Source organism: Panthera tigris, chromosome B2 (genome assembly GCF_018350195.1).
Source record: "Panthera tigris isolate Pti1 chromosome B2, P.tigris_Pti1_mat1.1, whole genome shotgun sequence".
NCBI classification, from domain to species: Eukaryota; Metazoa; Chordata; class Mammalia; order Carnivora; family Felidae; genus Panthera; species Panthera tigris.
Genome location: NC_056664.1, coordinates 37,934,587 through 37,962,575, shown reverse-complemented (window position 1 = coordinate 37,962,575; position 27,989 = coordinate 37,934,587). Strand labels below are relative to the sequence as shown.

Here is a 27,989-nt window from a genome sequence, read left to right as displayed (position 1 = left end):
GGTTATGCAGCCTGTAACATTCACCCAAGAGAAATTCAAAGGTATTTTTCTTTCTTTCCTCTTCATTTTGGGGCTCCATGACTTCATTAGTCTTTTTCCTTCAGGCACTATAAAGTAAATGGTAATAATTTATGGAATGGTAACTTAGAAGCTACATTAGACAAACGTCTGATAATTTTAGCAATCGCCATGCTTTTAATTTGTATAGTGCTTTTAATACATTTAAAAACATGGTTACATTTGTCCTTGCATTTCTTCTAATTGTCTTCTAGGTATAAAAATCCCACTGTGTCTCAAATTTAAGTATCGTTATGACTAAATGTAGAAAGTCCCTTTCTGGCTGAAAGGGACGTTTCTTTAATGCCTCAAAGAATGGCTTAATCAGAGAGGTAGAGGGTCACTCTTCTTATTGTAGTCGATGGTCCTTTCTGTCTTGTGAGCACTGAGTGTTACAGAATTTTTGAAAACGTGTGACTCACATTATAAGGAGTGCCTCACTCTTGTATGTTTCATGTCTTACACACCCCTTTCACTCACCTGTGTAGCCATTAACTTTTTTTTTCTTTAAGTGTAGTGCCCCACAGGATATAATTTTTAAGTGTCTCTTGAGAAAATCTAGCCATGGAAAGTCTCAGACCTGATGCCATTACTTTCTACAAATAATTTTATTTTACAGGATGACTTTTCTGCATGAATTCTTCACGTTTTAAGTGAGAGGGTTCAATAAAAATCTGCTTAGGAACATTATTTAGACTTTTGGGAGATTCAGGCAGGCTTTTACTTGTTTAAGAATATGACTTTTCCCCCATAATCAAGCATCTAAATGAGTCTTAAACAGGAAATATTGCCTGTCAGAAAGAATTTTATTTCCTGGTGAAAGACAAGAAGTCTTTTTTCAAAAAAAACGCTAAATCTAATGACTAACATTTTTTATGGTGCATTACAAAATGCTTCCATTTCCATGACATCATTTATCCCCACAGCAATCTTGTAAGGGAGGCAATTCTGTTTTCCTCATTTTATGAATAAAGGAACTGAGATTCGGAACGTGGTGGCTGGTCATGCAGCTGGTAAATTGAGCTCAGTGTTGGATGCAAGTCTGTGGGTACCAAATCTTACACTATTCTTTATTCCACATGACTTCTTTATAGGCTTGAGTCTTGATTTTCCTGGCCAGTAAATAAAGGAGTAGGTAACCAAGAAGAGAATCAGAGCATTTACGGTTGTAAGGGGGTTGGTGGAGACCCTTCATTTCCATATCACTTTAGAGAGGTTAAGTGATTCCTCCCAGGTCCCTTACTAATTAGTGGCTGAACTGGGAGGAGAACCTTGAAGGTGACATCAAAGACATGAATTACATATGTCTTTTGAAACCACATGTCTTTTATCAAATGCCTGAATATGTCTCACGGAAACTTGGGCTGCTTTGAATATAACTTGAATTAGAGCATTCTTGTGAGCTCCCTGAGAAGTCCCAGACCCAGTCCTTTGATCTGCCTCGGCCACTTTGTAAATGCTCAGAAATGCTTGTTGGTTGTAGTAAAGATGTTAATTGCTGGCACATAATTCCAGAGCAGTACTTAGATTGATGTCCTGCTTTCAGAACTATTAGACAGAGACACTCAAATGCTCAAATTGGAATATTAGATCATTCAAAGGTGAGCTGAGCTTGGGTAGAGCACCAATTTAGGTTTTACCTCTTTTCCAGTTCTGTATATTTGTTTGAGTCTGCACACAATTCAGAGGCGAAGTATCCAAATTATACTATGTTATGGTCTATGATAACTAAAGTATAATTTTTGTACAATCACAGTGCCTATCATGATAACATGTTCATAGTTCAAGCCTTAATTTTACCGTGATATGTTCATTGGTTGTCTTCATGTTTGCAGATTTATTCCATAGATGAAGATGAAAAATTAACACCTAGCTTGGAAATTATCGTACCTCATGATTTGGCAGATGGATTTGTGAATAATAAGCGAGAAAGCTACAAATTTAAGTAAGTTTATCGTTCTCTTTCATTTGTGTTTCACTATGGAACTCTTGTGGTGCATTAATATGCACCGTGAAAGCATTAGTACCATTTCTCAGGGGAGAGTGTAGTGTGGTTCTCGATCTCCTCCAGTAGGTAGATTTCAAATTGTCTTTTCATTGCTGTGCCTACAGTTGAAAAGAGGGTGTATTTCTCTATCCAAGATGCTGTCCCAAGATCCCAGCCTTTCTTTGCTGCATCTGCTTATCTAGTGTTGTCCTTTTCCTACGTGGCCTACTATGGTTTGACACTTACAGGAAGCTCAGTGTAGGACTAAACTTTATTAAAGTCAAGAACTTATGTGCCCTGTATAGATGAACCTTCTTCACAACATAAATGATGTGGACCTCATATGCCCGTATGTATGCTCCATATCGGTATTGTCTAAGGTAGTGACCACTAGCCCACAGGTAGCTCTTAAGCACTTGAAATGTAGCTGTTGCCTGAACTGGGATGTGCTCTAAGTATAAAATAGATCAAGGAGTTTTGAAGGCTTAGTGTGGAAAAAAAAAAAAAAAAAGAAGAATGTAAAACATCTCAAGAATTTCTTCATATTGATTGCGTATTAAAATGATAACACTTTGGGAGGCGCCTGGGTAGCTCAGTCGGTTAAGCGTCAGACTTTGTCTCAGGTCATGATTTCGCGGTTTGTGGGTTCAAGCCCCGCATCAGGCTCTGTGCTGACAGCCCAGAGCCTGGAGCCTACTTCGGATTCTGTGTCTGTCTCTCTCTCTACCCCTCCCCACTTGTGCTCTGTCTCTCTCTCTCTCATGAAATGAATGAACATTAAAAAAAAATGGTAACGTTTTGGCATATATTGGATTCAAAGCAGATTATTAAAATTAACTTTACGTGTTTCTTTCTTAAGAAAACAGTGGCTACTGGAAAATTTTAAATTACATATATACTCACATTTATGGATTGCATGATATTTCTTTTGGACACTGCTGAACTGTAGGGATCAGGTGCAACGTACCCAACAGCCACCCCTAGATTGTCATCAGTGCCTTTGGTCCAGATTCTCTTTGAGTAGCCAGTCTTTGAATTGGGGCGGGGGGGGGGCGGGGGGGTTGGTGTGGTTTGGGCTACTTCGTGCTGCCTTTATTCTGTAGTTTCAGATTGTGCTGGTTTCTTTCATGCCTACTTTTGACTTTTAAAGCAGTTTGAGCCCAAGTTAAAGCCATATTTGATCTCTGCCTGAATTTAGGGAGTGGATTTCTGGGTCCTGCTGAAAGAATCCTAATTGCTGTCTTGCATTTCTCTCCAGGCTGCTTTTTTTTTTTTAATGTTTATTTATTTATTTTGAGAGACAAAGAGAGTGGGGGGAGGGGCAGAGAGAGAGGGAGAGAGAGAATCCTAAGCAGGCTCAGTGCTGTCAGCGCAGAGCCCAACATGGGGTTTGATCTCATGAACCATGAGATTATGACCTGAGCTGAAACCAAGAGTCAGACGCTTAACCAACTGAGCCCCCCCAGGTGCCCCTCTTCCCAGGCTATTTGCACGGGCCCTGTTTTAATAGTTTCTGCTCCTGAGCTTTGCATAAAACCCATCCAGATATTGTTTATTGTTCTCTCTTTCTCTAATTCTTATTTATTCCTCTTTATTTATGTATGTCTCGTGTAAGTTCTCTTTGGTCTTGACAGCTTACCCTTTGTGCCTCATTTATATATTTCTCCTCCCACCTGTACCCCATCTGCTGTGTCTCCTTGTATCATAAGCAAAGGTGGGATCACTAGCACGTGGTTGCAGAGTGAGGTGGTCCTCACCCTGTCTTTTTGGCTTCCTGTTGCCTTTCGTTGTCTTCTTTAAGGAGTAGGGTTATAAAACATGACTTATTTTTTGTGAAGCGGGCCATTTCCCACTGATGTAAGCATGCTGTAAGCCTACTTGGGCTTTCATGACAGCTGGGCAAAGACCGTCTCTAAAAAGCCACAGTTTGCTGAAACAGTTTATTCAGCATGATTCTATGTGATTGTTAGGAAGCGATTGGCCATGTCTCTATCTATGGGCCCTTTCCAAAGTATTTTTTATATTATGTAGGTACAAATAGTGCCTTTAAACATGTTCATTGAAAAAGTGTTATTTGCTGGGGCACCAGCTCAGGTCATGATCTCCTGGTTCATGAGTTTGAGCCCTGCATTGGGCTCTGTGTGGGACAGCATGGAGCCTGCTTGGGATTCTCTCTCTCCCTTTCTCTGCCCCTTCCCCACTTGCACACACTCACTTGCACTTTCTCTCAAAATAAATAACAAATAAGCTTTTTAAAAAAGAAAAAGTGGGGCACCTGGGTGGCTCAGTCGGTTAAGCGTCCAACTTCAACTCAGGTCACGATCTCGTGGTCTGTGAGTTCAAGCCCTGCGTCGGGGTCTGGGCTGATGGCTCAGAGCCTGGAACCTGCTTCGGATTCTGTGTCTCCCTCTCTTTCTGACCCTCCCCCGTTCATGCTCTGTCTCTGTTTGTCTCAAAAATAAATAAACGTTAAAAAAAATTAAAAAAAAAAAACAAAAAAAGAAAAAGTGTTATTTGCTTTTTTTTTTTTTTTTTAATTTTTTTTTCAACGTTTTTTATTTATTTTTTTTGGGACAGAGAGAGACAGAGCATGAACGGGGGAGGGGCAGAGAGAGAGGGAGACACAGAATCGGAAACAGGCTCCAGGCTCCGAGCCATCAGCCCAGAGCCTGACGCGGGGCTCAAACTCACGGACCGCGAGATCGTGACCTGGCCGAAGTCGGACGCTTAACCGACTGCGCCACCCAGGCACCCCTATTTGCTTATTTTTAAAGTTTATTTACTTCAAAGGAGAGAGTGAGAGAGAGCATGAGTGGGGGAGGGGCAGAGAGAGAGAGAGAGAGAGAGAGAGAATCCCAAGCAGGCTTCACAGTGTCAGTGCAGAGCCCAATGTGAGGCTCAAACTCACAACTGTGAGATCATGACCTGAGCTGAAATCAGAGTGAGGTGCTTAACTGACTAAGCCACCCAGATGTCCCTATTTGCTTATTTTTAATCCTCTTATTCATTCTTTCTAAGTCTCTAGATTAAAGATATTGGCTTTAGTATTTTAAATAAAGAGATTAATCAAGTATTTAACTTTAACCCATGTTCGGAGGTAAATATTTCAGCATTTTAAGGGTGTTTTTTCCCTAGAAAATTCATTCATTCAATCAACCAATATTTATTGACCCTCCACTGTATGCCTTATAATGGCTAGGAATACAGCAGGGAGCGCAGCAAAAGCCCTGCTCCCATGGTGCTTACATTTTAGTGCGAGGAGATGGTTAGGCAGATCAGAAGTGCAGTATATATCAGAAAGTGTAAAGTGCCATGGAGAAAACGTATGTCAGGCTGGGGAATAAGGAGTGCCGGGAAGAGGGGCAGCAAAGGGGAGGGATGGTTCCAGTGTTCATAGGGCAGTCAGGGAAGGTGTTATAGGAAGCTGCTAGTTGAGCTTGAAGGAGGGGAGGAAGTCAGACATTCAGCTATCTGAGGGATTGGGATTCCAGGCAAAGGAGATGCGAAGAGTGAAGAGCGAGTCCCTGAGGTGGGAGAGTGCTGGCATGTCTGAGGCAGAGTAAAGGGATCTGTGTGGCTGCAGGAGAGTGAGCAAGGGGAAGAGAGGGGAAGAAGAAGGTTAAAGGGGCGACAGAGTGACCAGATCGTAGGGAGCCCTGTAAGTCACTGTAAGGATTCTTTTGGGGGAGAAGTCATCGTAAGCTTTTTCTTCCCAAAACGTTATGGGAAGGTAATGGAGGGTTTTGAGCAGAAGAATGAAATAATTTCACTTACATTTTAGCAGGATCATTTCTCCTGGCATGTGAAAATAGACCGTAAGATTCTACTCAGACAGCTGTTTCAAGAGAGACCAGGCAAGAAACTATGGTAGCTTGGGCTGGAGTAGTAGCAAGTGGAAATGTTGAGAAATAGGTGGATGCTAGATGTATTTTGAAGGTTAGAGCTGACAGAGTTGGCCGATGGGTTGGATATAGAGTGTAATGGAAGGAGAGGGGTCAAGGGTGCCCTAAGGGTTTTGGACTGAATTTTCGGAAGGATGGAGTTGTTGTTTGCTAGGATGAGGAGGGTCAGTAAGAGCAAGTTTGGGACGGGAAGAGATGAGCATGTGCCAGATTTGCCCTGAAATTTACAAAGAGCCTACGCAACTTCCTGGTAAGTGAAAGGACCTCCAAGGAATCAGGACACTTAAGGTTTGTCTCAGGGAGCATTATTGATTAGCTCCAGGGCCATGCGTAAATTGCTTTATCTCCCTGGGCCTCAGGTTCCTCCTCTGTAAAAGATTCCACCGAACTTCTTAAGCTCTGTGGTTCTATTTTGTTCTTCCGTGGTTTTCAGAAGCTAGTTGATCATAATGGCTCTTCAAATTACTATGTAACTACATTATATAAAATAAAATATTTTGGGATGATGATATTTGGTCTTTAATTAACATTGTATGATTTATTGAAATGCCTGCCATCTCTTTGCATGGCGGTGGATGTAATTCCTATTAGGGAGGTGGAGTTGGGAATGGCTGATTGATTCCCTCAGGCATCACCAGCCTGGTTAAAGAAGCAAATTGGCCTTATCATCATCATCCTCAAAAGCGCTGTTGGGTCTGTGCTCAGGTGAGCATTTGAACAGCCATGTCCCCGGTGTTAGGTCAGCATTCATATCCGAAGGGGTGCACCTCATGGGTTTTGAGTATTCTGGGCACAGTTGGTAAGTACTACTGTCTAAGATAAAATCTTGCCTGCAAAATGACATGGTAGCCAGAGGGTCTGACAGTCTCTCTTTGTATGGTTTCATTGTTTGCTTCTTCAAAAGGGAGGTTGAGAAGCTCTAAGGAACTTTTGAAGTTAACGTTGATTAAAGACAATGAATTTCATTCCATTTAGATTTCCCACCCATCTCCAGGCATCCTTCTGAACTCCTTCATAGTGCAAATAGTCCCACATTTCATGTAGTCTCTACTGTAATTGAACATGTGTCCGACTCACTTGTGAGTCACAAGTGAGACACGTAGACCAAAGGTTCCTAAGCCACTCTGAAAGCTGCTTCAGATGCCCTCAACATGTTTGTTTTACAGGTTTTGCTTTAAAGCCACACCACCCCTAATTTTGATTTTGAACAAATTTAAATACGCAGGAGAGGTAGAAGAATAATGTGATTGCCTCTCCTCTACGCTTGGTGGAGGATTCACCAGTTGTTAACATTTTGCCCTATTTGTTTATGCTTCTCTTCTTTCTCTCCCTTACTCCCCCTCCTCCTTTCCTTCCCCATTTCTCTCTCTCTTACTTCCTTTGTGATCTTTTTTTAATGTTTATTTATTTTTGAGAGAGAGAGTGCGAGTGGGAGAGGGACAAGAGAAAGAGGAAGAGAGAGAATCCCAAATGGGCTCCACGCTGACAGCAGAGAGCCTAATGCGGAGCTTGAACTCACAAACTGAGATCATGACCTGAACCAAAATCAGGAGTCAGACGCTTAACCCACTGAGACACCCCGGCACCCCTGTTCATGATCTTGTAATGAGGACCATACTTGCTGGTAGCACCTTCCTACACTATAAAAGAATATTGTGTGTCTCCTACCCAGGTTTCCCACTGTGCCTGTGCCCCTGTACCAAGCTCAGTGCCATTGGGAGAAGAGCAGCATTGACACCATTCTACCTCCCCGAGGCCCTGGCCTGGCCAATCTGATAAAGCCTTTTCTTTGCAGGACAGGTCTGTCTTCATTTACTTTTTGACTTTTGATTCACCATCAACCAAATGGGACAAAACTATCCTGCAAATTAAGTCACTGAGGCAGCGCCCATTAATGGAAAATCAACTTCAGTTCACGATTTTAAAACTAAGTTCTATAATCATACATTTCACAGCTGTGTTCTTCCCTTACAGGTCAGACATCAGAAGTTCTTTGGGTGTTTACATCCTGTTCTTGGGTTTCCATTTCACGCACTTATCTGGATTTGAATTTGATGCCAGTTGCAGACACTGTCCCTCTTGAGACCTAAAGAACACACAGTTTATTATTTGGTTCAAAGCTGCTGCAGTTTTTCAGAGGGATTTATTGTGCAGATCTTGTCAAAGCAATACTGTTTACCCACCATGTGTATACAGGGGTACAACAGTGCAGTGTGGTTGGGACTACAGGGCAAACATTGTGTTAGGTTAGGTAAGCCCAGTGATGTAAATATGGGGTCATTTACAAAGCTTTTGGGAAAAAAGTATTAATCCAATTGTGTTTGAAGCTCAGTCTTGAAATAATCACCACTCTCATATTTGCAGATTTCAAAGAATTTTTGATCAGGGTGCAAACCAGGAGACCATTTTTGAAAACATTGCCAAACCAGTTGCCGAGAGGTAGGATTTCCTATGTTTTGTTCGATGGGTTAGTGGTTTTCATCTTGTCTTCAATTTTCAGATAATTGTGGTAATGTCCTTTGGTGTATCAATTATATACTCAGGCTACAGGGCATGTCATGATGATAGTATTAATACCTTCTATCCATGTAGCTGTTTGTTTTAGATTTAGAAGCTGAGCCTCAAGACAAACCAGTGAGGTAGACAGAATAGCCATTATTACTCCCACTTTTTTTTTTTTAACGTTTATTTATTTTTGAAACAGAGAGAGACAGAGTATGAGCAGGGGAGGAGCAGAGAGAGAGGGAGACACAGAATCCGAAACAGGCTCCAGGCTCTGAGCGGTCAGCACAGAGCCTGACACGGGGCTTGAACTCACGGACCGTGAGATCATGACCTGAGCCAAAGTCGGACGCTTAACCGACCGAGCCACCCAGGTGCCCTTATTACTCCCATTTTAAAAGATTCATACCTCTCTGAGGATTGGAGAGATTAAGTGACGTGCTCAGGATTGCATGGCTAGTGGTGGTGGACTCCTGGGTGGTTTTCTGTTAACTGCAGGGCTCTTTCATCAATACAGCATTTCAAACATATGGTTGGAGGGATGAAGGATGAGGTATGGGTGACACCTGGGAGGCCTACTAATGGTTGACCCAGCTGTACCTCAGTGTAATAACTACTTTTCAAAGCTTGGTCCTTAGTTCTTACATCCCTTGTGTTTCTACGTATTTAGACAGTTCTAGGCTACTGACTGTTGGAACCAAGCTCACATGAGAATACCCAATAAATCAGAATGCCATTGTATTAGTATATATTGGCAAAGTCTCTTTGGGACCAGACGCTCAAAGTCTCTTTGGGACCTTTGGTAAGCACGGTCTCCTCTTGTAGGGAATCTGTATGGGAAACTACTACTACTTAAGGTTATTTTCTGATCCTGACATTAGTTGGATAATTTTGATGATCTCATAATCCCCAAATACATCTGTCTTTATGCTTACAATAAAAAATGTACAGACAGTCCCCAACTTAGGATGGTTCAGTTAATGATTGGTCAACTTTAGGGTGGTGTGAAAGTGATAGGCATTCAGTAGAAATCCTATTCTGAATTTCGAATTTTGACCTTTTCCCGGGCTGGGGATACACAGCACAGTGCTCTCTCATGATGCTGGGCAGAGGCAGTGAGCACAGCTCCCTGTCAGCCACATGATCACAAGGGTCAGCAACCAATGCTCTTACAACCATTCTGTCCCCATATAACCATTCTGTTTTTCACTTTCAGCACAGTATTGAATAAATTACATGAGGTGTTCAAGACTTTAGTATAAAACAGGCTTTGTGGTAGATGTTTTTAGCCACCTGTAGGCTAATTAAGGTTCTGGGCACACTGAAGGTGGGCTAAGCTGAGCTATGATGCTCGGCAAGCTAGGTGTATTAAGTGCATTTTCAACTTAGGGTATTTTCAACTTACTGTGGGTTTATCGGATGGAACCTCATTGTAGGTGGAGGAAGATCTATACCTGCTAAATAGACCCATTTTTAATTCCACTAATCGGTGTACCCTCTCCCACAGACATTGCTGGAAACTCATTGTCACCTTTTGTCTTTCAAACTCCTTTGTTTTATGAATCTTACTCAAACTAAGTCTGTCTCTTTTAATACAATCTTTCTCCACGGTGGGTGAAATACAGTTGAGTAGGCTTCGGCTATTTTAGTTGCAGTCACAGTTCAATAACCTCTTTAGGTTAAATTCAGATCTCCTTGGCGTGCCTGGGTGGCTCAGTTGGTTAAGCCTCTGACTCTTGATTTTGGCCCAGATTATGATCTCGTGGTTCAGGAGTTGAGCCCCACATTGGGGCTGTCAGTGCGGAACCTGCTTGGGTTTCTTCTCATCTCCTTTCTCTGCCCTTCCCCTGCTCATGCTTGTGCGCGCTCTCTCTCTCTCTCTCTCTCTCTCTCTCTCTCTCGCAAAACAAATAAACTTGAAAAAAAATTCAGAGCTCCTTGACTGGATGTCACACTTGTCTAAAATTCTCTTCCTTTTAGTCATCTTTTGGGTTATGTCATTTTTCAGATAGCTGACCTTATTTTGAAATTTCCTAAAATCATTCAGGGAGGGAGCCTTCATTTCGGTTTCCTGGATGTCTGGTATTTCTTCTCATTACTAATGAGCTCTTCCATCTTGAGCCCACCTCCCCTCCAGCTCTTGTTGGGTCTCTGGGCCTGGAATCATCTTCCTTCAGAGATCTGCATGGTTGTCCTTGAAGTCTTGCTCCTTTGTCAGCTTCTCAGGAAGGCCTTCCTTTATTAGCTGCATTTGAAATTGCACTCCCTTTCACCCTTCCCCATTTTGTTTTTTTTAGCACTTATCACCATCTGACATACTACCTAGTTGGGTTGTTTATTAGTGTTCTGGTCCATCCTCCTCTAGAACAAAAGCTCCACAAAGGCTGGGATTTGTTTTGTTCACTGACTGGACAATGACACCCAATCCGATGATGATGAGATTTCAAGAATGACAGGCATTTTCATCCAGGCTGCCCAAGTTGTTCCTAGTGGAGCCTGTCTTTCAGCAATAGGAAACATTCCTCTTTGTCCTTTTTAGTACTTACCTCCTTGTATCCCATTTTTCCTGAAAATATTTTTGCTATTTTATTTTTTTCTGTTAGCCTTTATCTAGTTTATCTTTCTCGATCTCTTAATTCAACTTCCCTGTGACCTTTTGTTTTACTCTCTAAGTAAAAAATAGCTGGCCTTTGCTTTTCAGCCACACTCAGAGCCCCTGACCTGTACTTGGCTATTTGAACCTGTTTGTATCTATTATGATTATGATAATGATGTTTGGAGCCATTCTTCCGATTTTAATTTATTTTTTCCACTTACCATACTTTCCATTTTTTCCTCTTTTGCTGTTTGCTGGTTTGACTGTACTTGCCACTGCTGCTGATATCCATTTTCTCCCTCAAGGTGTACATTGTACTTCAGCCACTCCAGTGTTGTTGAAGTTCAGATATTTAAACTCATTCTTTTGTTTTGTTTTGTTTTTTGTTTTCCCCTCAATATCTAAAGTTTCTCCCCTTGTCTGTCTCTCACTTCGCACACTTTCACTTTGCCTTTCCTCCTTTTACAATCTCCAGTGTTGGGACCAGCTGGTAACTGCATTCTGGATTGTTGTTAATCATTTTTATCATCAGCCTTTATTCGTATTTATCTCTGAGTGAATATTTGTTTCTTTGCTTATCACTGTTTCTTATACTTATGTCTACTTCTTGGATTCCTTTTGAGTATGGCTGGTAATCATCCTCTAATAATTTCTTAGAGAGTTCAAGACTGGGGAACTTTTGGAAGCTTTTCATCCCCTTTCACAGTTAAAATGGAATTTGGGTATACAATAATTCTAGCTTAAACATTCCCTTCTCGTGGGGCGCCTGGGTGGCTCAGTCGGTTAAGCGTCCGACTTCAGCTCAGGTCATGATCTCATGGTTCATAGGTTTGAGCTCCACGTCGGGCTCTGTGCTGACAGCACAGAGCCTGCTTGGGATGCTCTTTCTCCCTCTGTCTCTATCCTTCCCCCACTTGCTCGCTCTCTCTCAAAATAAATAAATAAACTTAAAAACAATTTCCTTTCTCTTGTAACTGTGAGGACACTGCTCTATTGCCTCTTTGCCAGCAGTGTTGCTGAAGAGATGTCAATGTCAATCTGTATCTTAGTTCGTAGGAAATGCCTTTTTTTTTTTTTTTCCCTTTTCTGGAAGTTTTTAGGATGTTTGGATTTTGTTCTTTTTTTAATGGAATTTCATATCAGTGAATCCCTTGATAGTCTAGGTATGGCTATTTTTTCATGTATTCATGTATTTTTGTCTCATTCAGCCATTTCTGTCTGAAAACTCTTTACATATTCAAGCTCGAGTGTTAGGTTATCACACTGTTAATATCTTTAATAATTAACACAATAATTCCCTTCCCTCCAACTTATTTTTGGAACTTGCTTCTATAACTAGCACTTCTCTCCTCCCAATATTATAACTGTCCATTCATAGTCCCCATCTCTTTGTTTTTTGGTTCTGAGTCCTGAAAGAATTTGTTAGCTCAGTGTTTTATCATGGTAATTTCCTTTTCAGCTGTGCTTTTCATTCTTTGTCACCTGCCTCTCACATTTTTAATTTTAGCAATTTTATTTTTCACTTCTAGGAGATAGAAACAAAGTCTGTTCTTGTTTTTTGATATGATATCCTTCCTTTTCACTCTGAAGACAATTATTATCTTCCTTTGAATTGGCTTTTTTTCTATATACCTTTTTTTTTTAATGTTTATGCTCTACTATTGCTTTCCTCATATTTCATATTTCCCTCAGATACGTATTTCCCTCAGGTACATATTTCCCTCAGATATTTGATGCTTTTAAGAAATACTTGCTATTCCCCCATGAAGATTAGTCTTCAGGAATACATGCTCAACAAAAATCCAGCCACTCAACTCGGCCCTTTGAAGGCTGTTCTGTTGGGTTAACCCATTGTAGCTTAATCCTGGTACTGTATACAATTAAAGCTAAATAAAATTAGTGCTATTTCTTTCCAAAGTTGTGTAATTCAGGAGCCTTACTAATTTAGACTCATCTTTTCCTACTTAAGTCAAAAAGTGACGTGATTGCATGACTCCAGAACTGCATGCCAGTGGTGAGAAGTTATAAAACTTTACATTTGTGTCACTGGAAATTAAGTAAAAGAATCCTTGTGGTTAGTTGTTTATTATTTAGTACATCCCCCCTAGGAAGCATTTTATCATTCTTCCTCTTTTGAACTTTGATTTTTCTGAAATATATCCTATGCAAAATCAGCCTTTTATCATATTAATTCACTCATTGGTTTTGGACTAATTTTTTATAAAGATAAAATTTAGTAGGTGTGCAAGTGTGTGTAGTATATGGTATTGCACCATATGACAGAGCTTGTAGTTTTTTGTTTTTAATTTTATTATTGAAGTATAGTTGACATACAATATTATATTCATTTCAGGTGTAAGGAACTTGTGATTTTATTTGATATCTCACTCAGTGTTATTCTTCTCAAGCTGGGGTGCATCTATCTTGGGAGGATGTGGTGGTCTATCAGGGGATGCCTGAAGCCACAAGCCAAACCTGGCACATCATCCTGGAGGGTGAATCATCACCTGGAGGGTGAATTTTAGTGAAAAATTTAAGGAGAGAATGTTGAAGTCTAAACTTTTCTGAGGTCCCATCATATGCACTTGAAATTCAAAAGAATCCCAGGTCTTTGTGGTGCCTGGGTGGCTCAGTTGGTTAAGCGCCCGACTTCGGCTGGGGTCATGATCTCATAGTTCGTGGGTTCGAGCCCCATGTCAGGCTCTGTGCTGACAGCTCAGAGCCTGGAGCCTGTTTCAGATTCTGTGTCTCCCTCTCTCTCTCTGCCCCTCCCCTGTTCACTCTGTCTCAAAAATAAATAAACAGCAAAACAAAAACAAAAACACACAAACAAACAAACAAAAAGAATCCCAGGTCTTCAGCCAATCTTATGTGTTACCTAAAAGCTTGGGGTGTGGGAAATTTTATGTGCAGTGAGTGCTTTTGGAGCAATCTGGAAGTCTAGTGTTTTAGAGGAACGCGGTTTGACCAAAACGAATAGGGTGCACACCGTGAGGGGGACTGGTTGTACCAAAGACAGAGGGCCCCATAGCTGGGCCTGGACAGCCGTAGCACCTGCAGTGCAAAAAGTCCAGCCAGGCTCGTTTCGGAAACGCTATTAGTCACTCTGAACCAGTTCTTCTAACCTTTGATTTCACCAGGGTTGAACAACACCAAGTGCAGCCTTTCAGTTTGAGTAGAGGTTGAAGGGAAAAAGCAACCTCCCAGGGTTACAACCACAGACTTGGAGAAGGACTTTTGAGAGTACTTGAACCTGCTGGGGTTGGGGGGGGGGGGTTGGGCGGGGCAGGGCTTGGGAGAGGGCATTTTCTTGTGGGAGGGACAGCCCACACTCCCTCCCGGTAGGGCCAGGGCCACGCCCCTCAGGGCTGTAGCTGTGGCTCTAAGAAATAGGTCCTGGTGCCGATGCTGTTGGTTGTATAGCTTGCCCAGTCCTGCTGCATGAGCAGAGGCAGGGAGGCCAGAATGGGGTAGAAGAGAAGGCACAAAAGAGTACTTACACACACAAACTGAAATCTTATTGTGGACTCATGCTTCTTCCCCCTCTGGCTCAAACAATGTGGCATCAGTGGAATAATCTGATTCCGGCCTCAGCCCTGTGACAAACTTACCCTGAGACTCTGGGTCAGACCTGTCACTTCTGAATCAGTCATCCCTCGGAGAAAGGGAGTGCAGAACACTCAAGTTTACAGGATTATTTTGAGGCTGAAAGAAATATGTACTATGTGAACTTCGACACCTTCTTCAGTCTAAGTGTTGAAAAAATTAGACATATGTACTCTTCCACTTTAAAAATATGTCCAGTAGCTTATGGCTTCAGACCAAGATGAAGTAAACACACTTCTCTCTACTCCTTTCACTAAGTGTAAGTAAAAATTCTCGGCATTATATGTAAAAGAAATATAAGAAGATTCTGAGAAGGTAGACTGGCCAGGGGACCTCCAGACCTGAGGAATGACATGGGTGTGTGTGTGCGCGTGTGTGTGTGTGTGTTTTGCCTCATGTGTCCCAGACTAGATGCTGGCAAAACTGGCAACCCAGAAACACCAACAGGCTCAGACAAAAATGGAAAGAAAAGTCTGTTCTCTATACCCAGGGGACCAGGAAAGGGACAGCCTAGTGAGACAGAAACTTTTTGAGACTAGTTGCCCTGCTCCACCCAGATACCATGGAAAAATCCCGCCGCCCTACCCCAACAGCAAAGGCCTGGCTACTCGAGGCACCCCATCCCCCACTGTCAGGGTGGTATCAGAGGAGTGGGAAGACTCATCCGCATGTGGAGGTAACAGCTTCTCCCTCTCCCTCTCCCTCCCCCAAGTTGTCATTGGAAGACACATGGGATCCTGGGGTTCACCACCAACCAGCAGTAACAAGGCCTCCCTCACCCTGCTGTTGTATCAGTGAGCAGCAACCAGGTGCCCCTCCCTGTCCTATCCAGGGGCGTGACAGATGAGGCCTAGAAGGGAGCCTGAATTCTCGCCTCCACCCACAGGAATGAGGGCCCCCCACAAGTGTGAAGACTGGGTGGGGAGCCTGGGCCTTCACCCCTACCTGGCAGTGGTGAGGTAGCACCTTGCTGCTCCCACTATCATGTTGTCAGAGGAGGCATGCCAAAAGAAGATTTAAGTATATTCGGGAATCTCATTAACATCATACCTAAGCTACCCAGGATACGTTGAAAATCATTTATCAGATAGGAGATATCAGGAATCTGGAAAATATCAATTTGCATAAGAAGAAATAATCAACAGATGCCAGTATGTAGATAACATAGGTCTGGAATAATCTAGCAAGGATTTTAAGCAGCTATCACAAAAATGCTTCCATGAGCAGTTATGAACATGCTTGAAACACATGAAAAGATTTAAAATCTCAGCAAAAAAATAGAAGATCTAAAGGAGAACCAAATGGGAATTTAGAACTGAAAAGTACAATAACCGAAATAAAAAGTTTGATGGATAGCTAACCAGCAGGAGGGAGAGGTCAGAGAAAAGAATCAATGAATTTGAAGCGGTAACAATAGACATTACCCAATATGGACAATAGAAAGAAAATAGGCTGGAAAACAAAATGAAAAACCAAACCAAAGTGAACAAACCCTCAGGGACCCGTGAGAACTCTAGCAAAAATCTAATATTCATGTCATCAGAGTCCCCAAGGAGAGGAGAAAGAGAGCAGGGTTGAAAAGTATTCAAAGAAGCAATGGCTGAAAATTCCCCAAATTTGGCAAAAGGCCTAAATCTAGAGCTTTAAGAAACTGAGCAAATCCCAAACAGGATCAACTCAAATCCATTCTAGGACAAGTTATAGTTAAACTTCAGAACACTCAAGACAAAGGAAAAAAACCTGAAAGCAAAGAGAAAGAAATGATACCTTACCTATAGGGGGAAAAGTTGAATTATGGAGGCTTTCTCTCTCAAAATAAATAAACTTTATGTTTTTTAATTAAAAAAATTTTTTTAATGTTTAGTTTTGAGAGAGAGATACACACAGAGTGTGAGTGGGGGAGGGATAGAGAGAGAGGAGGACACAGAATCCAATGGAACTCAAGAGCGATGGGATCGTGACCTGCACCGAAGCTGGATGCTTAACGGACTGAGCCGCCCAGATGCCCCAAGTAAACTTTGATAAAAAGAGAAAACTTTAGTGTCATTTGTTCTTCTATTTAGTAGATTTGGTAATCTAAATCATTAGACTAGAACTTCTCCCCCAAGGGACTCAATAAAGTTAATTCCATTAGACATTCACCAAAACATCCCTGCCAGTAAACACTTTATTTTTCTCAAAATTGGCTTTCAAGCAGCAAACATTGGTTACCACCAAATTAGACAAGAACCCACTGGCTCCCACAGATCTGTTCAACTTCTGGCCACAGTTTTACTTCACCAGATGTGTTGTTCACAAACACGTACCTGTGCTTGGTGCCATTTTTTGCTATGCTGAAATTTCCTGGTAACATTACGTTTCTAGCTTTTGTGATTTCACCATTATTCTTAAATTCAAACTTTTAGCTGTAGCACTTTTAAAATTTTATCCGCAACTGAGAACATGACTTTGTGCTTAAAACCAGGAACACGTGTCAGCTTTTAAAACCCACTGAAATTATAGAAGGTGACGATCTCGAGGTGCTCCACCGAAACCTTAATAAGGGAGAGGGTAATAGTGCTGTGCCACCCGCATTTAGTGAGCTTGCAGAGAGCATGGTAGTCCACCGGATAGGCATAGGTTATATACCAAAGATGCACGTTTAAAATAATGAAATTTACTGTTGGAGGTAAAACAAATGAGTCTAAATCCGGATGTCTCTTCTTAGGAGTGACCATACAAGAAATTGCATGAAGCCATTATTTTGCACTGATGACTGTAAGTTAAAGCTATTTGTGATTCACTGGATACGAGACCACTAAAAATGGTCTGAGAGTTATATGAAGCACTTTGGCTGTGGGGAGTCTGAGTTCTCTGACAGAGCAGAGACATGTGATGAAAATCACTGGGTCTGTGGTAAAATAAATAGCATTGCTTAAATTAAAAAGATGATAAAAGACACTGACCAGTGGATCAGAGGTGCTCTCGCAGTGATGCGTTTCCTTAGCTAGAAGATACGTGTCTTATGCTGGCAGGCCTCCTACTAACACAGATCTTGAGGGGCGCCTGGATGGCTCAGTTGGTTAAGCGACTGACTCTTGATTTCGGCTCAGGTCATGATCTCATGGTTCATGAGAGAGAGCCCCTTGGGCTCTGTGCTGACAGTGTGGAGCGTGCTTGGGATTCTGTCTCCCTCTCTGTCCCTCCTCTGCTTGTGCCTTCTCTAAACAAACAAACAAACAAACAAACATTTAGAAAACTTAAAAAAAAAAAATAAAGCAGATCCTGAGGCTAAGATTCGTGTGAAGGTAGTGTATTTGGGAGGGGAGCCCAGGACACATGAGCAGGGGAGGAGGGAAGTGAGACAGTGAAGGAAAGGAAGCCATCATTAGGTATGTGAAAAGAGTAGGTGACCACTTTGGGCAGTGGGGACTCAAACCCACTGGTGTTCTCTGGGAGACTGCAAAGAACATGCTTCAGGGCTGTCCCACCCAAGAGCCAAAGCAGCTCCTCTGTGTGTAACCACGCCCATCCATTATTGGCTGGGGGCCACTTCCGGGGTGCTAACACCTCGGCCCTTGTAGCCTCACCCGTACATGAATTAAACAAGCATGGCACACAGGGTAAGTGTGTGGGCAGAGAGCCACAGGCTCTCGAGGTAAGAAGCCATTTGCGTGAATGGGCACAGGGAGCCTTGAGTAGATAGGGGTGCGGGTACTGCTAACTTCTGCACTGCCCACCCGCATTTGTGCTCATCGTGGCCTGGAAATGTCTGGGCTGCTCTCCTCAGACATCACCCGAACAGGGAAACAGATTAAAGCGACACCCAAAAGGGACACAAAAACTGGTGTTAATTGTGACTACATTTTATGTAAGATTGAGTTCTGAAAACATTGTGGCATCAGAATGGAGAAATTACCTGTGTGTGTTCTTCCTAGGATTCCAAAGTTCACATACTCAGTATCATTTTGTGCATCAGTCCTTGAGGAGAGTAGAAAAATTGCCTTGTCCAGAAGTAATAAAAAACATTCTTTTTTATATTGCTCTTTCTCAGACACAAGCGTGTTCCTGGCTCAGGGCCTTTGCACTTGCTCCTCCCGCTGCCCGGAACTCTCTCTCGCTCCTGTCTTTACCTCCCTGTCCTGCAGGTCTCTGCTCAAATGTCTTCTCAGTGAGGCCTTCAGTGACTACACTATGTAAGATGACAGCCCCAGCGGCCCCACGCTTACCCATCCTGTGCTCTCTTTTTCTTTGTAGCGTGTAACACCGACGCATACTGGACACAGTGTTTACTTGTTACATTTGTTTATTGCCTGCCTCTGCCCACTCAAATGTGAGCTTTGTAAAGGCAAGGACTCTTCGTCTATGTTTGCTGCTGTGTCCCCGGCTCCTAGCACACCATCAAGTATATATTGGATACTCAACGAATAATTGTTGAGTGAGAGGATCGGTATGTAGAGGATTATCCTTCAGGGGCTGTAGCCTTCCGTTTCTTGCTGAATATGATGTGATGAGCTTTGTTTCTTGTAAATGGGTTTTACTTTTGGTTCCTTCCTGCGGTGTTTCTTGGACAGAGGCCTTTTCAGTGAAATGAAAATAACCCGATGGATAACTGCTTTTTTCTTGAGTCTGGTGGTTCTCAAAGTGGCCCCTGGACCGGCAGCATCCATATCACCTAGGAACTTGTTAGGAATGCAGATTCTCCGGCCTCACCCAGACCTTCTGAATCAGAAGGTTTTGGTTTTTGTTTGTTTATAAAGGTTTGTTTATTTTTGAGAGAGACAAAGAGAGAAAAAGCGTGAGCAGGGGAGGGGCAGAGAGAGAGAAGGACAGAGGATAGGAAGCAGGCTCTGCTCTGAGCGCAGAGCCTGGTGTGGGGCTCGAACTCACAAACCACAAGGATCATGACCTGAGCTGAAGTCAGACGCTTAACTGACCGAGCCCAGAGCATTCTGTTTTAACAAGGCCTCTAAGTGCTTCTGTTATACTAACTAAAACTCAGGTTGGAGATTTCATGACCTAAGGGTACTCATTGCTATCTTTCTTTAGTGGTATCTTTCTCAGACACCTGAGATGTACTCCAAACAACTTTACAGTTCTGAAATTTTGGCGTTTGGACCCCACTTCTTTCTAAAATAAGTGGAAGCACCTTATCCTAATGCCAGGGCAGGCTTCCTGGGTGTGAGCCCCAGGCGCAGGGCCCCCTGCTTAGAAGGATGCCCGTCTTGGTTTAACACTCTGTTGTCAACACTTACAAGACAATTAAAAAGTAACAGGGAAATCAGAAACTATTTGGCTAAGGTAATTAATTAGTTATGATTAGTTTTCAGGAATTTAAACACTTTCTGTAAAGCAATAGTTGTGGGAGACTGTGTAACACATCAAGACTGGGGACTTTGTCTCCCAACTTTAATACTTGGTAGCTGTGTAGGTTTGGGCAACTTACTGATTCCGTGTCTGTTTTTCATCTGTACCTGGGGAAATGGCACCGTAATAGCTACTTCATTTGCCCTGATGATCAAATGAACTGGACACAAAAAACACATGCCCCAGGACACAGTGTGTGCTCAGGAAGTATTAACTATCATCCGTTTTTGGCTCCTCACCAGCATTTTTCTAGACAAAGATTTTTCATTCCAGTTCAGGATTTTACCAAGTTATGAAGCTTTTCTTTATGGATTCCACCCCCCCCCCCCCCGACTCTCGTTAGATTTGGTTTCTCCTGATCACAAATTGGCAATTTTCTCAGAGATCTTTACTTCAGGACTTGAGAATGCAGTCACAGATGATCCAAAGATATTTCTAGTTATTATTATTCACCTTCTTATCCTCCCAAAGAATGATCTACAAAGAACGCGAATGGAATGCAAAGCCTTCTGGAAAGTCCTGCCTACACAAATGTGTAGTGATTGATTACAGCTGGCAAGATCTTTACTGTAGTTATTTGAATTTACAATTGACTGTCAGAAAGCACAACCATAATTAAAATATGTTGTTTAAATTGTTGGGGAAAATAGGGCAATAAATTTATTCAGTGCATGATCTAAATATCTTCTTCATTTGAAAGTCGCTTTACTTGGAGTACAACTCTTTTAGCAGAAATGTCTGTCATTCTCAGTGAATTTGGCTACCCTTGTGCTTGGCCAGGTGTTTTTGGTCAGATTTTTAATGTACTTCTGGCTAAATAACATGAACAAACTTATTGTTATTTGATAACCACGAGAATACGCTTGATCCCATACAGAGATTTGCTAATCTTACAGCAGATGCACATGTATTCTCTCACTTAGTTTTTACAGCCCTCTGGGTGGACAGATCTGGTTATTCCCCTTTTAGATGAGAAAACTGGGGCTCAGAGCATTTAATTGACTTCTTCAGGGTCATCCAGTAGTAAGGTTGTGGAGCTGACACCAGAGTATGTCTTTCTTTCATAGTCTTTTGAGCCTCAGATTGCTGTATCTCAGAGCAATGGGTTTGTGTATTTCATTGCATTTCACTGAGATTACCCTTGCTAAATTCACCAGTGATGTTTGTGTCACTGAGTCAGTGGGCAGCTTTCAGTCCTCATCCTATTTGACTTTCATGAACATTGAACAGTGTTGACTCTTTCCTCCTGGTTGTTATAAACAGGCAGAACTGAGATGTCAATTCTGTCTCAGCCACTCTTAGGGTTGGGGGTAGGCAGGTGTGGGAAGTGAACTGTGCCTTCCCTTTTACTTCCCACCTCCTGGATTTTTTCTTACTGTACTCCAGAATCCATGATCTTTGTGTGGCCCTTTAACCACCACTGTGCCTTTTTCCTGTGCATTGTCAAATATTCACGTCCTCCAGATGACGTTTCTTTCTTTTGTCCATAAAATGTCTTCGCTTAATGTAGCTATTCTCCGAGGAAAACAATTAGGTTAAATTAACCATTATTCATCACTCATTCAGCTAACATTTATTGAGTGCTAGCTATATATCAGGCACTACAAGTAAATCTTAACTGTCTTGGAGGAATTTTTGTTATACAAAAAGATCCTTGTTTACCAAAATCAGGCCAAGACTGATAGCATTTCAGGCATGGTGATATACTGAAATGAAAGATGTTAAGCTGTGTGTCAGAAGACAGTTTCAGCAAGCGTTCAGTCATGTCGTTTCCAAGCCTGTCATCCCCACAGATGCTGATCAGGGAAGACTATCCTACCTATAGTTTCTTAATGGTTGTGACATTGTTCCTGGCAGCTGTGGCCGATGGGGTCAGAAGAAGGAATCTGAGTCAAGGGCCACGATGCAAGGCTTCCCATGGCTTAGCAGGTGGATCTAGGCTAAAAGTGTTACCCAAATAGAAATGGACTGGGGCTGTTTGAGTACCACTCTTGGCAGAATAAACTGGGCAAATATGGACAAAGCAGACTGCTGGAGCAGGAGCAGAAGCTGGAAGACTGAGGTAGAAAATGAGAGTCTGAAGGGGTCACTGTCGACCACACGTTGGTGACAGCTGTGGGTCATCATAGCCTCTGCCAATTTGTAACTGACACATAAGGAGAAGGTCCCAAGTGGTCTAGAGGCCTGGTGGAAATCCCTGCTTCTTTATGTTTTCATTCTCTCATAGTTACCCTGCTTCCCTTAGTTTTTGTTCATTGTGGCCAAATGTATCTAATTAAATCAAGGTCACATTTTATGAATAGACTTGATCTACTTTGTTTAGACCTAATGTTGGCCTGAATAAAAGATTTAGAAATTAGTTTTTCTTCTAGTTTCATTGAGATGTGACTGACAAAATAAAAACTATGTATATTTAGATTGTACAAGATAGTGTTTTTTAAAAAATTACTTTTTGATGATACTGAATGTCAAAAGCAACATGATGGTTGTGTAAGTCACGTTTAATGCTTGAATCTGAGGAGTCGGAGTCCAGTTCTCTAGTGTGAAGTGCAAACTTATATTCTTCACTAGTAACTGCAAGGGAAATGTATCGTGTCATTTCTATGCTCAAAGCCCTTCAATGGCTCCCTCTTTCATTCGGAGAAAAAGCCCAACTCTTTATGACGGCCTAGAACCAGCTCTGGCTGGCTTCATGGACCTTGGCTTTGCAGTCAGTATGTCCTACGCTGAGAAGGGCCCCATGCTGGGTTTAACCCCCCACTGTTGCCATCTTGAAGTTCCTAATAATTTTATCTTTGAACTAGCATTTTGTAAGTGATGTCCAGTGGGAAAAGGAACACATACCTGAAGAGAGGAGGCCCCTGGAGCAGCATGATGTGCACGTGCTTGTGGTCCAGGTGACAGGTGGTATGCACATGGACTTGGGCGTAGCACGCAGCACCCACCCAGTAGCATTTGGCCAGCTGCACACCTGAGAGCAGTCCAGGGTGCTACAGGACCCCGAGGGGGTGGTCACGCTGGGATACGGACCTAGATGGCGGGAGTGACCACCGTAACATCAGCAGAACGGCATCATAGCAGAACAGCGGGGTCTTCCCAGGGGCTTCTCCGGGAGGCTGGCTGTCCTGTGTGTCCCCAGAGCTGGCCCTGGCGGCGTCTGATATTTAACGCTCCGGCCTGAGCACCAGAACAGGAACTGCTGGCACTCAGCGTGCAAACTATATCAGTAAGCTATTACAAAATAAAAGTGGACATAAAGCATATCACAGAGTTGGTAGAATTCTTCAAATAGGTTAGAATTTTCAGCTTTGAAAATGCTGCAAGTAAAGCACATGTCCACAGCCTTAGAAACAAATTAAATTTAAGATCTATTCAACAGAAAAGGACGCTATTTGGTTATGAAGCTTCAGATGAATGAATTAATGAGGGAGATAGTTTTAAAATTAAATTCTTCCTTGTAATCAGAGATACAGAGATAAAACATATAAATAGGTGTTTGGGAGTATGCACAAATTATGAAGCTACTTTTAGTTTCTTGTTCTTACCTCACTAGTTACAGGAGATGTCAGCAAATATTAAAATGCATTGGGTAGGGGCACCTGGGTGGCTCAGTTGGTTGAGCGTCCAACTTAGCTCAGGTCATGATCTCGCTGTCCGTGAGTTCGAGCCCCATGTCGTGCTCTGTGCTGACAGCTCAGAGCCTGGAGCCTGCTTCAGATAGATTCTGTGTCTCACTCTCTCTGTGTTCCTCCCCCACTCAGGCTCTGTCTCTCAAAAATGAATAGACGTTAAAAAATAAAAATACAAAAAATAAATGCATTGAGTATATTTGCATTTAAAATTACATTCAAACTTACATGAGACTGATTTGTATGAAGAGGTCAGTCTTTTTAGAGACATATTTGTGAGATTTGTCAGCTTAGATGTACTAAAATTTGTATTTTGAAATAATTTATAAGAAATTTATTTCAATGTTTTCATAGTCTGTAAAATACTCGTAATAGCTCCAGTAACAGTTGTATCAGCAGAAAGATCTTTCTCAAAAGTAAAAATCATCAAAAATTATTTGTATATTATACCTCCATGACTTACTTATTTTATAACTGGAAATTATTTTGACCGCCTCTGCCCACCATGGTGACGATAGTTAATGGTACTGTATTGTATATTTAAAGGTTGCTAAGAGAATAGATGCAAAAAGTCCTCATCGCAAGAAAAATAACTTTCAGAAAGAAAAACTATGATTTTGCATTTGCTAATAGCTTTCAGTTATATCAGTTGAAAATGAAGTTGCTACAAATCAAAACCACACTGAGATACCACCTCATGCCGGTCAGAGTGGCTAAAATGAACAAATCAGGAGACTATAGATGCTGGAGAGGATGTGGAGAAACAGGAACTCTCTTGCACTGTTGGTGGGAATGCAAACTGGTGCAGCCACTCTGGAAAACGGTATGGAGGTTCCTCAAAAAATTAAAAATAGATCTACCCTATGACCCAGCAATAGCACTACTAGGAATTTACCCAAGGGATACAGGAGTGCTGATGCATAAGGGCACTTATACCCCAATGTTTATAGCAGCACTTTCAACAATAGCCAAATTATGGAAAGAGCCTAAATGTCCATCAACTGCCGAATGGATAAAGAAGATGTGGTTTATATATACAATGGAATACTACTTGGCAATGATAAAGAACGAAATATGGCCTTTTGTAGCAATGTGGATAGAACTGAAGAGTGTTATGCTAAGTGAAATAAGTCAGGCAGAGAAAGACAGATACCATATGTTTTCACTCATATGTGGATCCTGAGAAACTTAACAGAAGACCAGGCGGGGAGGGGAAGGGGGTTAAAAAAAAAAGTTACAGAGAGGCAACGAGGCAAACCATAAGAGACTCTTAAATACTGAGAACAAATTGAGGGTTGGGGGGCGGTGGGGGAGAGGGGAAGGTGGGTGATGGGCATTGAGGAGGGCACCTGTTGGGATGAGCACTGGGTGTTGTATGGAAACCAACTTGACAATAAATTATATATAATAAAACATAAATAAATAAATAATCCTTAAAAAAAGAAAATGAAGTTGCTAAAGATATAAATTTTGATGACCTAATAAATGAATATGTAGTAAAAGCAAGCCAGGAAAATTATATGATCGATCAAGACATATTAATAAAGTATTATCATATAAATTATCTTATATAAACATATAGTAAAGTGTTATATGTATAAAATTATAATGCCAATTTATTATTTTTTTTCAAGTTGAAAGTTTATCATTACTCGTGTAATACCATTCTCCCTTGAATTATAAATAATCCCTCTAAGTACTAAAATATTTTTGAGGAAAAAAGCTTTATATTTTAATACCCCTGACAGCACTTTTTCTCCTTTTGAACAAAGGGGCTCTGCATTTTCATTGTGCACTAGGCCTCACAAAGAATGTAATCAGCTCTACCCAAAACAGTCTTCCAAGATTTGTTTCTCCCTTGTAAGCAAAGGGGCACTTACCTTAAAGCGTTTTTCTTTTTTTGTTATATTCTCCCCTTTGCTGTTCCAGGTTTTAACCCTCCAGAAATCTTCAGCCTCAGATAGGGCTTTTGCTTTGGCTGTTTTTTTCTGCCTGGAATGATCTTCTCCCACATACCCATGTTTAGTTCACGCTGTCACCTTTTTAAAGTTTTTGCTCAAATGTCACCTTCTTATTGAGGCACATGCTGATGATCCTGATTAAAACTGCATCCTGTCCCTCTCCCCAGCTGTCACTGACCCTCTTATCTTACTCTGCTTTTTCCTTTTTTTTTTTTCTATAGAACTTACCACCTTCTGACATATATAATTTTCCAGTGTATTATGTCTGTTGTACATTATCCATCTACATTCTATCTGCTAGAATGTCAGAATTAGAATGTAGAATTTCTGTTCTGTTGATGACTCCCAAGCACTAGTAAGCTGTAGATACCCGGTGTTTGTGGAATGAGTGAAGTCTGAAATTGTTAGATAAATGTGCAGTCGCTCTGCAAGCCAAAATTATTCACATTACTGCAGTGCGTTTTTCTTTGTTGTGCAATAGGCAAATTAGATTCTTGATTCCTCAAATTGTTTACAGCGAATGCTTTTGTATTTCCAGCTATTTTAATTAATGAAAATCCCCATTATAGAATCATATACTCATGCATGCTAATTAAATCGTGTTGTTCATATAATTGTAGCCATAAAAGGCTTCCAGAACACTAAAAACTTTGTTATAAAAGCTTAAACAGTTGAAAATAAAGGAAAACCCCAGTGGCTGAATTCTTTATTTGCTTGTTAAGAATATTTATCTCCTGTGAGACCCTGTTTAGCCTCAATCTAAATGATAATAGAAGTACAGTATGTTTTCACTTAGGAGTGTCTGTATTTTCATTCTTAATTTAGGTGAGTAGGCAATTGTGTCAGGAATTACTCTTATTCAGAGATAAAATATTCTTCATAGCTCTGTAGAAATGCATTTACTAGCTTGTGCTCACTCTCAAGCACTAGGATCTTTGAAAACTAGTATTCCTTTTACTTCTGATTTAATTTCGGTTTATTGTGAGAACACTAAATTGTTTTCTCATTGAGACAAAGTCAGAGTTGTTATTAAACTAGGAAGTATCCTTTTTTTTTTTTTTTAATAGCAAACTTGTGCTGCATGCTACCTTAAAAAATGGAATTGCTCCTTTAATGGGAGAAATTGTTACTCAAAGTTGCTGTGCTATCAGTATGTTTCTGGTAGAGGGAATATTTATATCAGGACAATAAAATTTGAATTTCCAAAGAAGCCACCAGAATAACGAAATGCTTAAATAGCACACTGAAACTAATTTCTCAGTGTTGATATGACATAAAAACTTGATTACTTCTTTAAGTACAATTAGAAGGTTGAAAATCATGACAGTAATTTCATATCTGTATTAGATGAAGGCATGTCTCCAAAGATTTCTCAGTTTCCATGTGATACTCATAATATTATATGAGTAATGTGAATTAAAATTTCATGAAACTAGAAAGATCCTAAGATGGATACGAGAAAGTTTTTTCTTAAGTTTATTTATTTATTTTGAGAGAGTGACAGAGCAAGAGAGCACACATGCAGGTGTGGGGGAGGGGCAGAGAGAGATGGAGAGACAGAATCCTAGCACAGAGCCTGATGTGGGGCTTGAACTTGCAAACCATGAGAGCGTGACCTGAGCCGAAACCAAGATTTGGATGTTTAACGACTGAGCCACCCAGGTGCCCCTAAAAAGTTGTTGATTCCCAATCTATTTTATCTTTAATATCATTGAACCATGGAAAAATGACCAGTCTACTGTTAGTCTCCAGAACTTTCTCAATGACAAGACATATAAACCTACCTCAAATCCTAGAAAAAGGAATTTACGGGCTTATGTTACTAGTCTCAGTTTCCTCCTTGTGGCTGGCAGCTCCAAATTAACAGGCCTGGAGAACCCCAACCCTCAAAATAGGACACTGATCTTTCCTACTAGCTTCAGTAGAATGATCATGTGAAGGTCTGGAGTTGCATGGCCAGTCCCAGACAAATCACTATCACTAGATGATGGGGGTACTCTTTTTTACCCAGATCTCCCCAACCTGATTGGTAGCTCTATCCATAGCACTTGGAGATGGGGAGAAGTTCTGCCAAAGGACAGGATACTGGTGATCTGAGAATAAGGTAAGAAAACAAACTGGACAGATCAATCTCTGCCTTGAATAAACAGGCAAAGTAAACAAAACCATAAAAAAAACACAGTAAAACAACAACAACAACAACAATGTGAAGATAGCTGTGAGACCTTTAAGGCTTGAGGACATTCAAGGGTAACTATAGAAAGTGAAGAACAAGAACGGGGCTTGTTTACATTTTGGCCCTGTTCTTCTATGGTATCTAACGATTAGTTCATCTGTCTAATAATGGATTTCTGGTATCTGTATGTTTGGGGTTGATTGTAGTTATACTAGATAAAGAAGAAC

The 27,989-nt window shown here is 41.3% G+C and overlaps 1 protein-coding gene and 1 long non-coding RNA gene across 8 annotated transcripts in view; one reads left to right on the top strand and one right to left on the bottom strand.

Annotated features, from left to right (window-relative positions):
- Nucleotides 1-27,989, top strand: part of KIF6 (kinesin family member 6) — a 384,926-nt gene that overhangs the window by 2,444 nt on the left and 354,493 nt on the right. For 4 of the 7 annotated variants that reach the window (XR_006217625.1, XR_006217624.1, XM_007085228.3 and 1 more), the window contains exons 2-3: nucleotides 1,893-2,002; nucleotides 8,311-8,385. Coding sequence is in view for 5 of the 7 variants with exons in the window: in XM_007085228.3 (XP_007085290.2) it covers nucleotides 1,893-2,002; nucleotides 8,311-8,385 (185 nt within the window). In the remaining 2 variants the exon portion in view is untranslated. Of the gene's footprint in view, nucleotides 1-1,892; nucleotides 2,003-8,310; nucleotides 8,386-17,954; nucleotides 18,253-27,597; nucleotides 27,691-27,989 lie in introns of those variants that run through there. The other 3 variants (XM_042986273.1, XM_042986272.1, XM_042986270.1) reach the window with 3 other exon arrangements.
- On the bottom strand, nucleotides 54-14,729 carry LOC122238623. Its single transcript, XR_006217626.1, has 3 exons — nucleotides 14,656-14,729; nucleotides 7,893-8,032; nucleotides 54-107 (listed from the first exon to the last, which is right to left on the bottom strand). It is a non-coding gene; the product is annotated as an uncharacterized LOC122238623 (long non-coding RNA).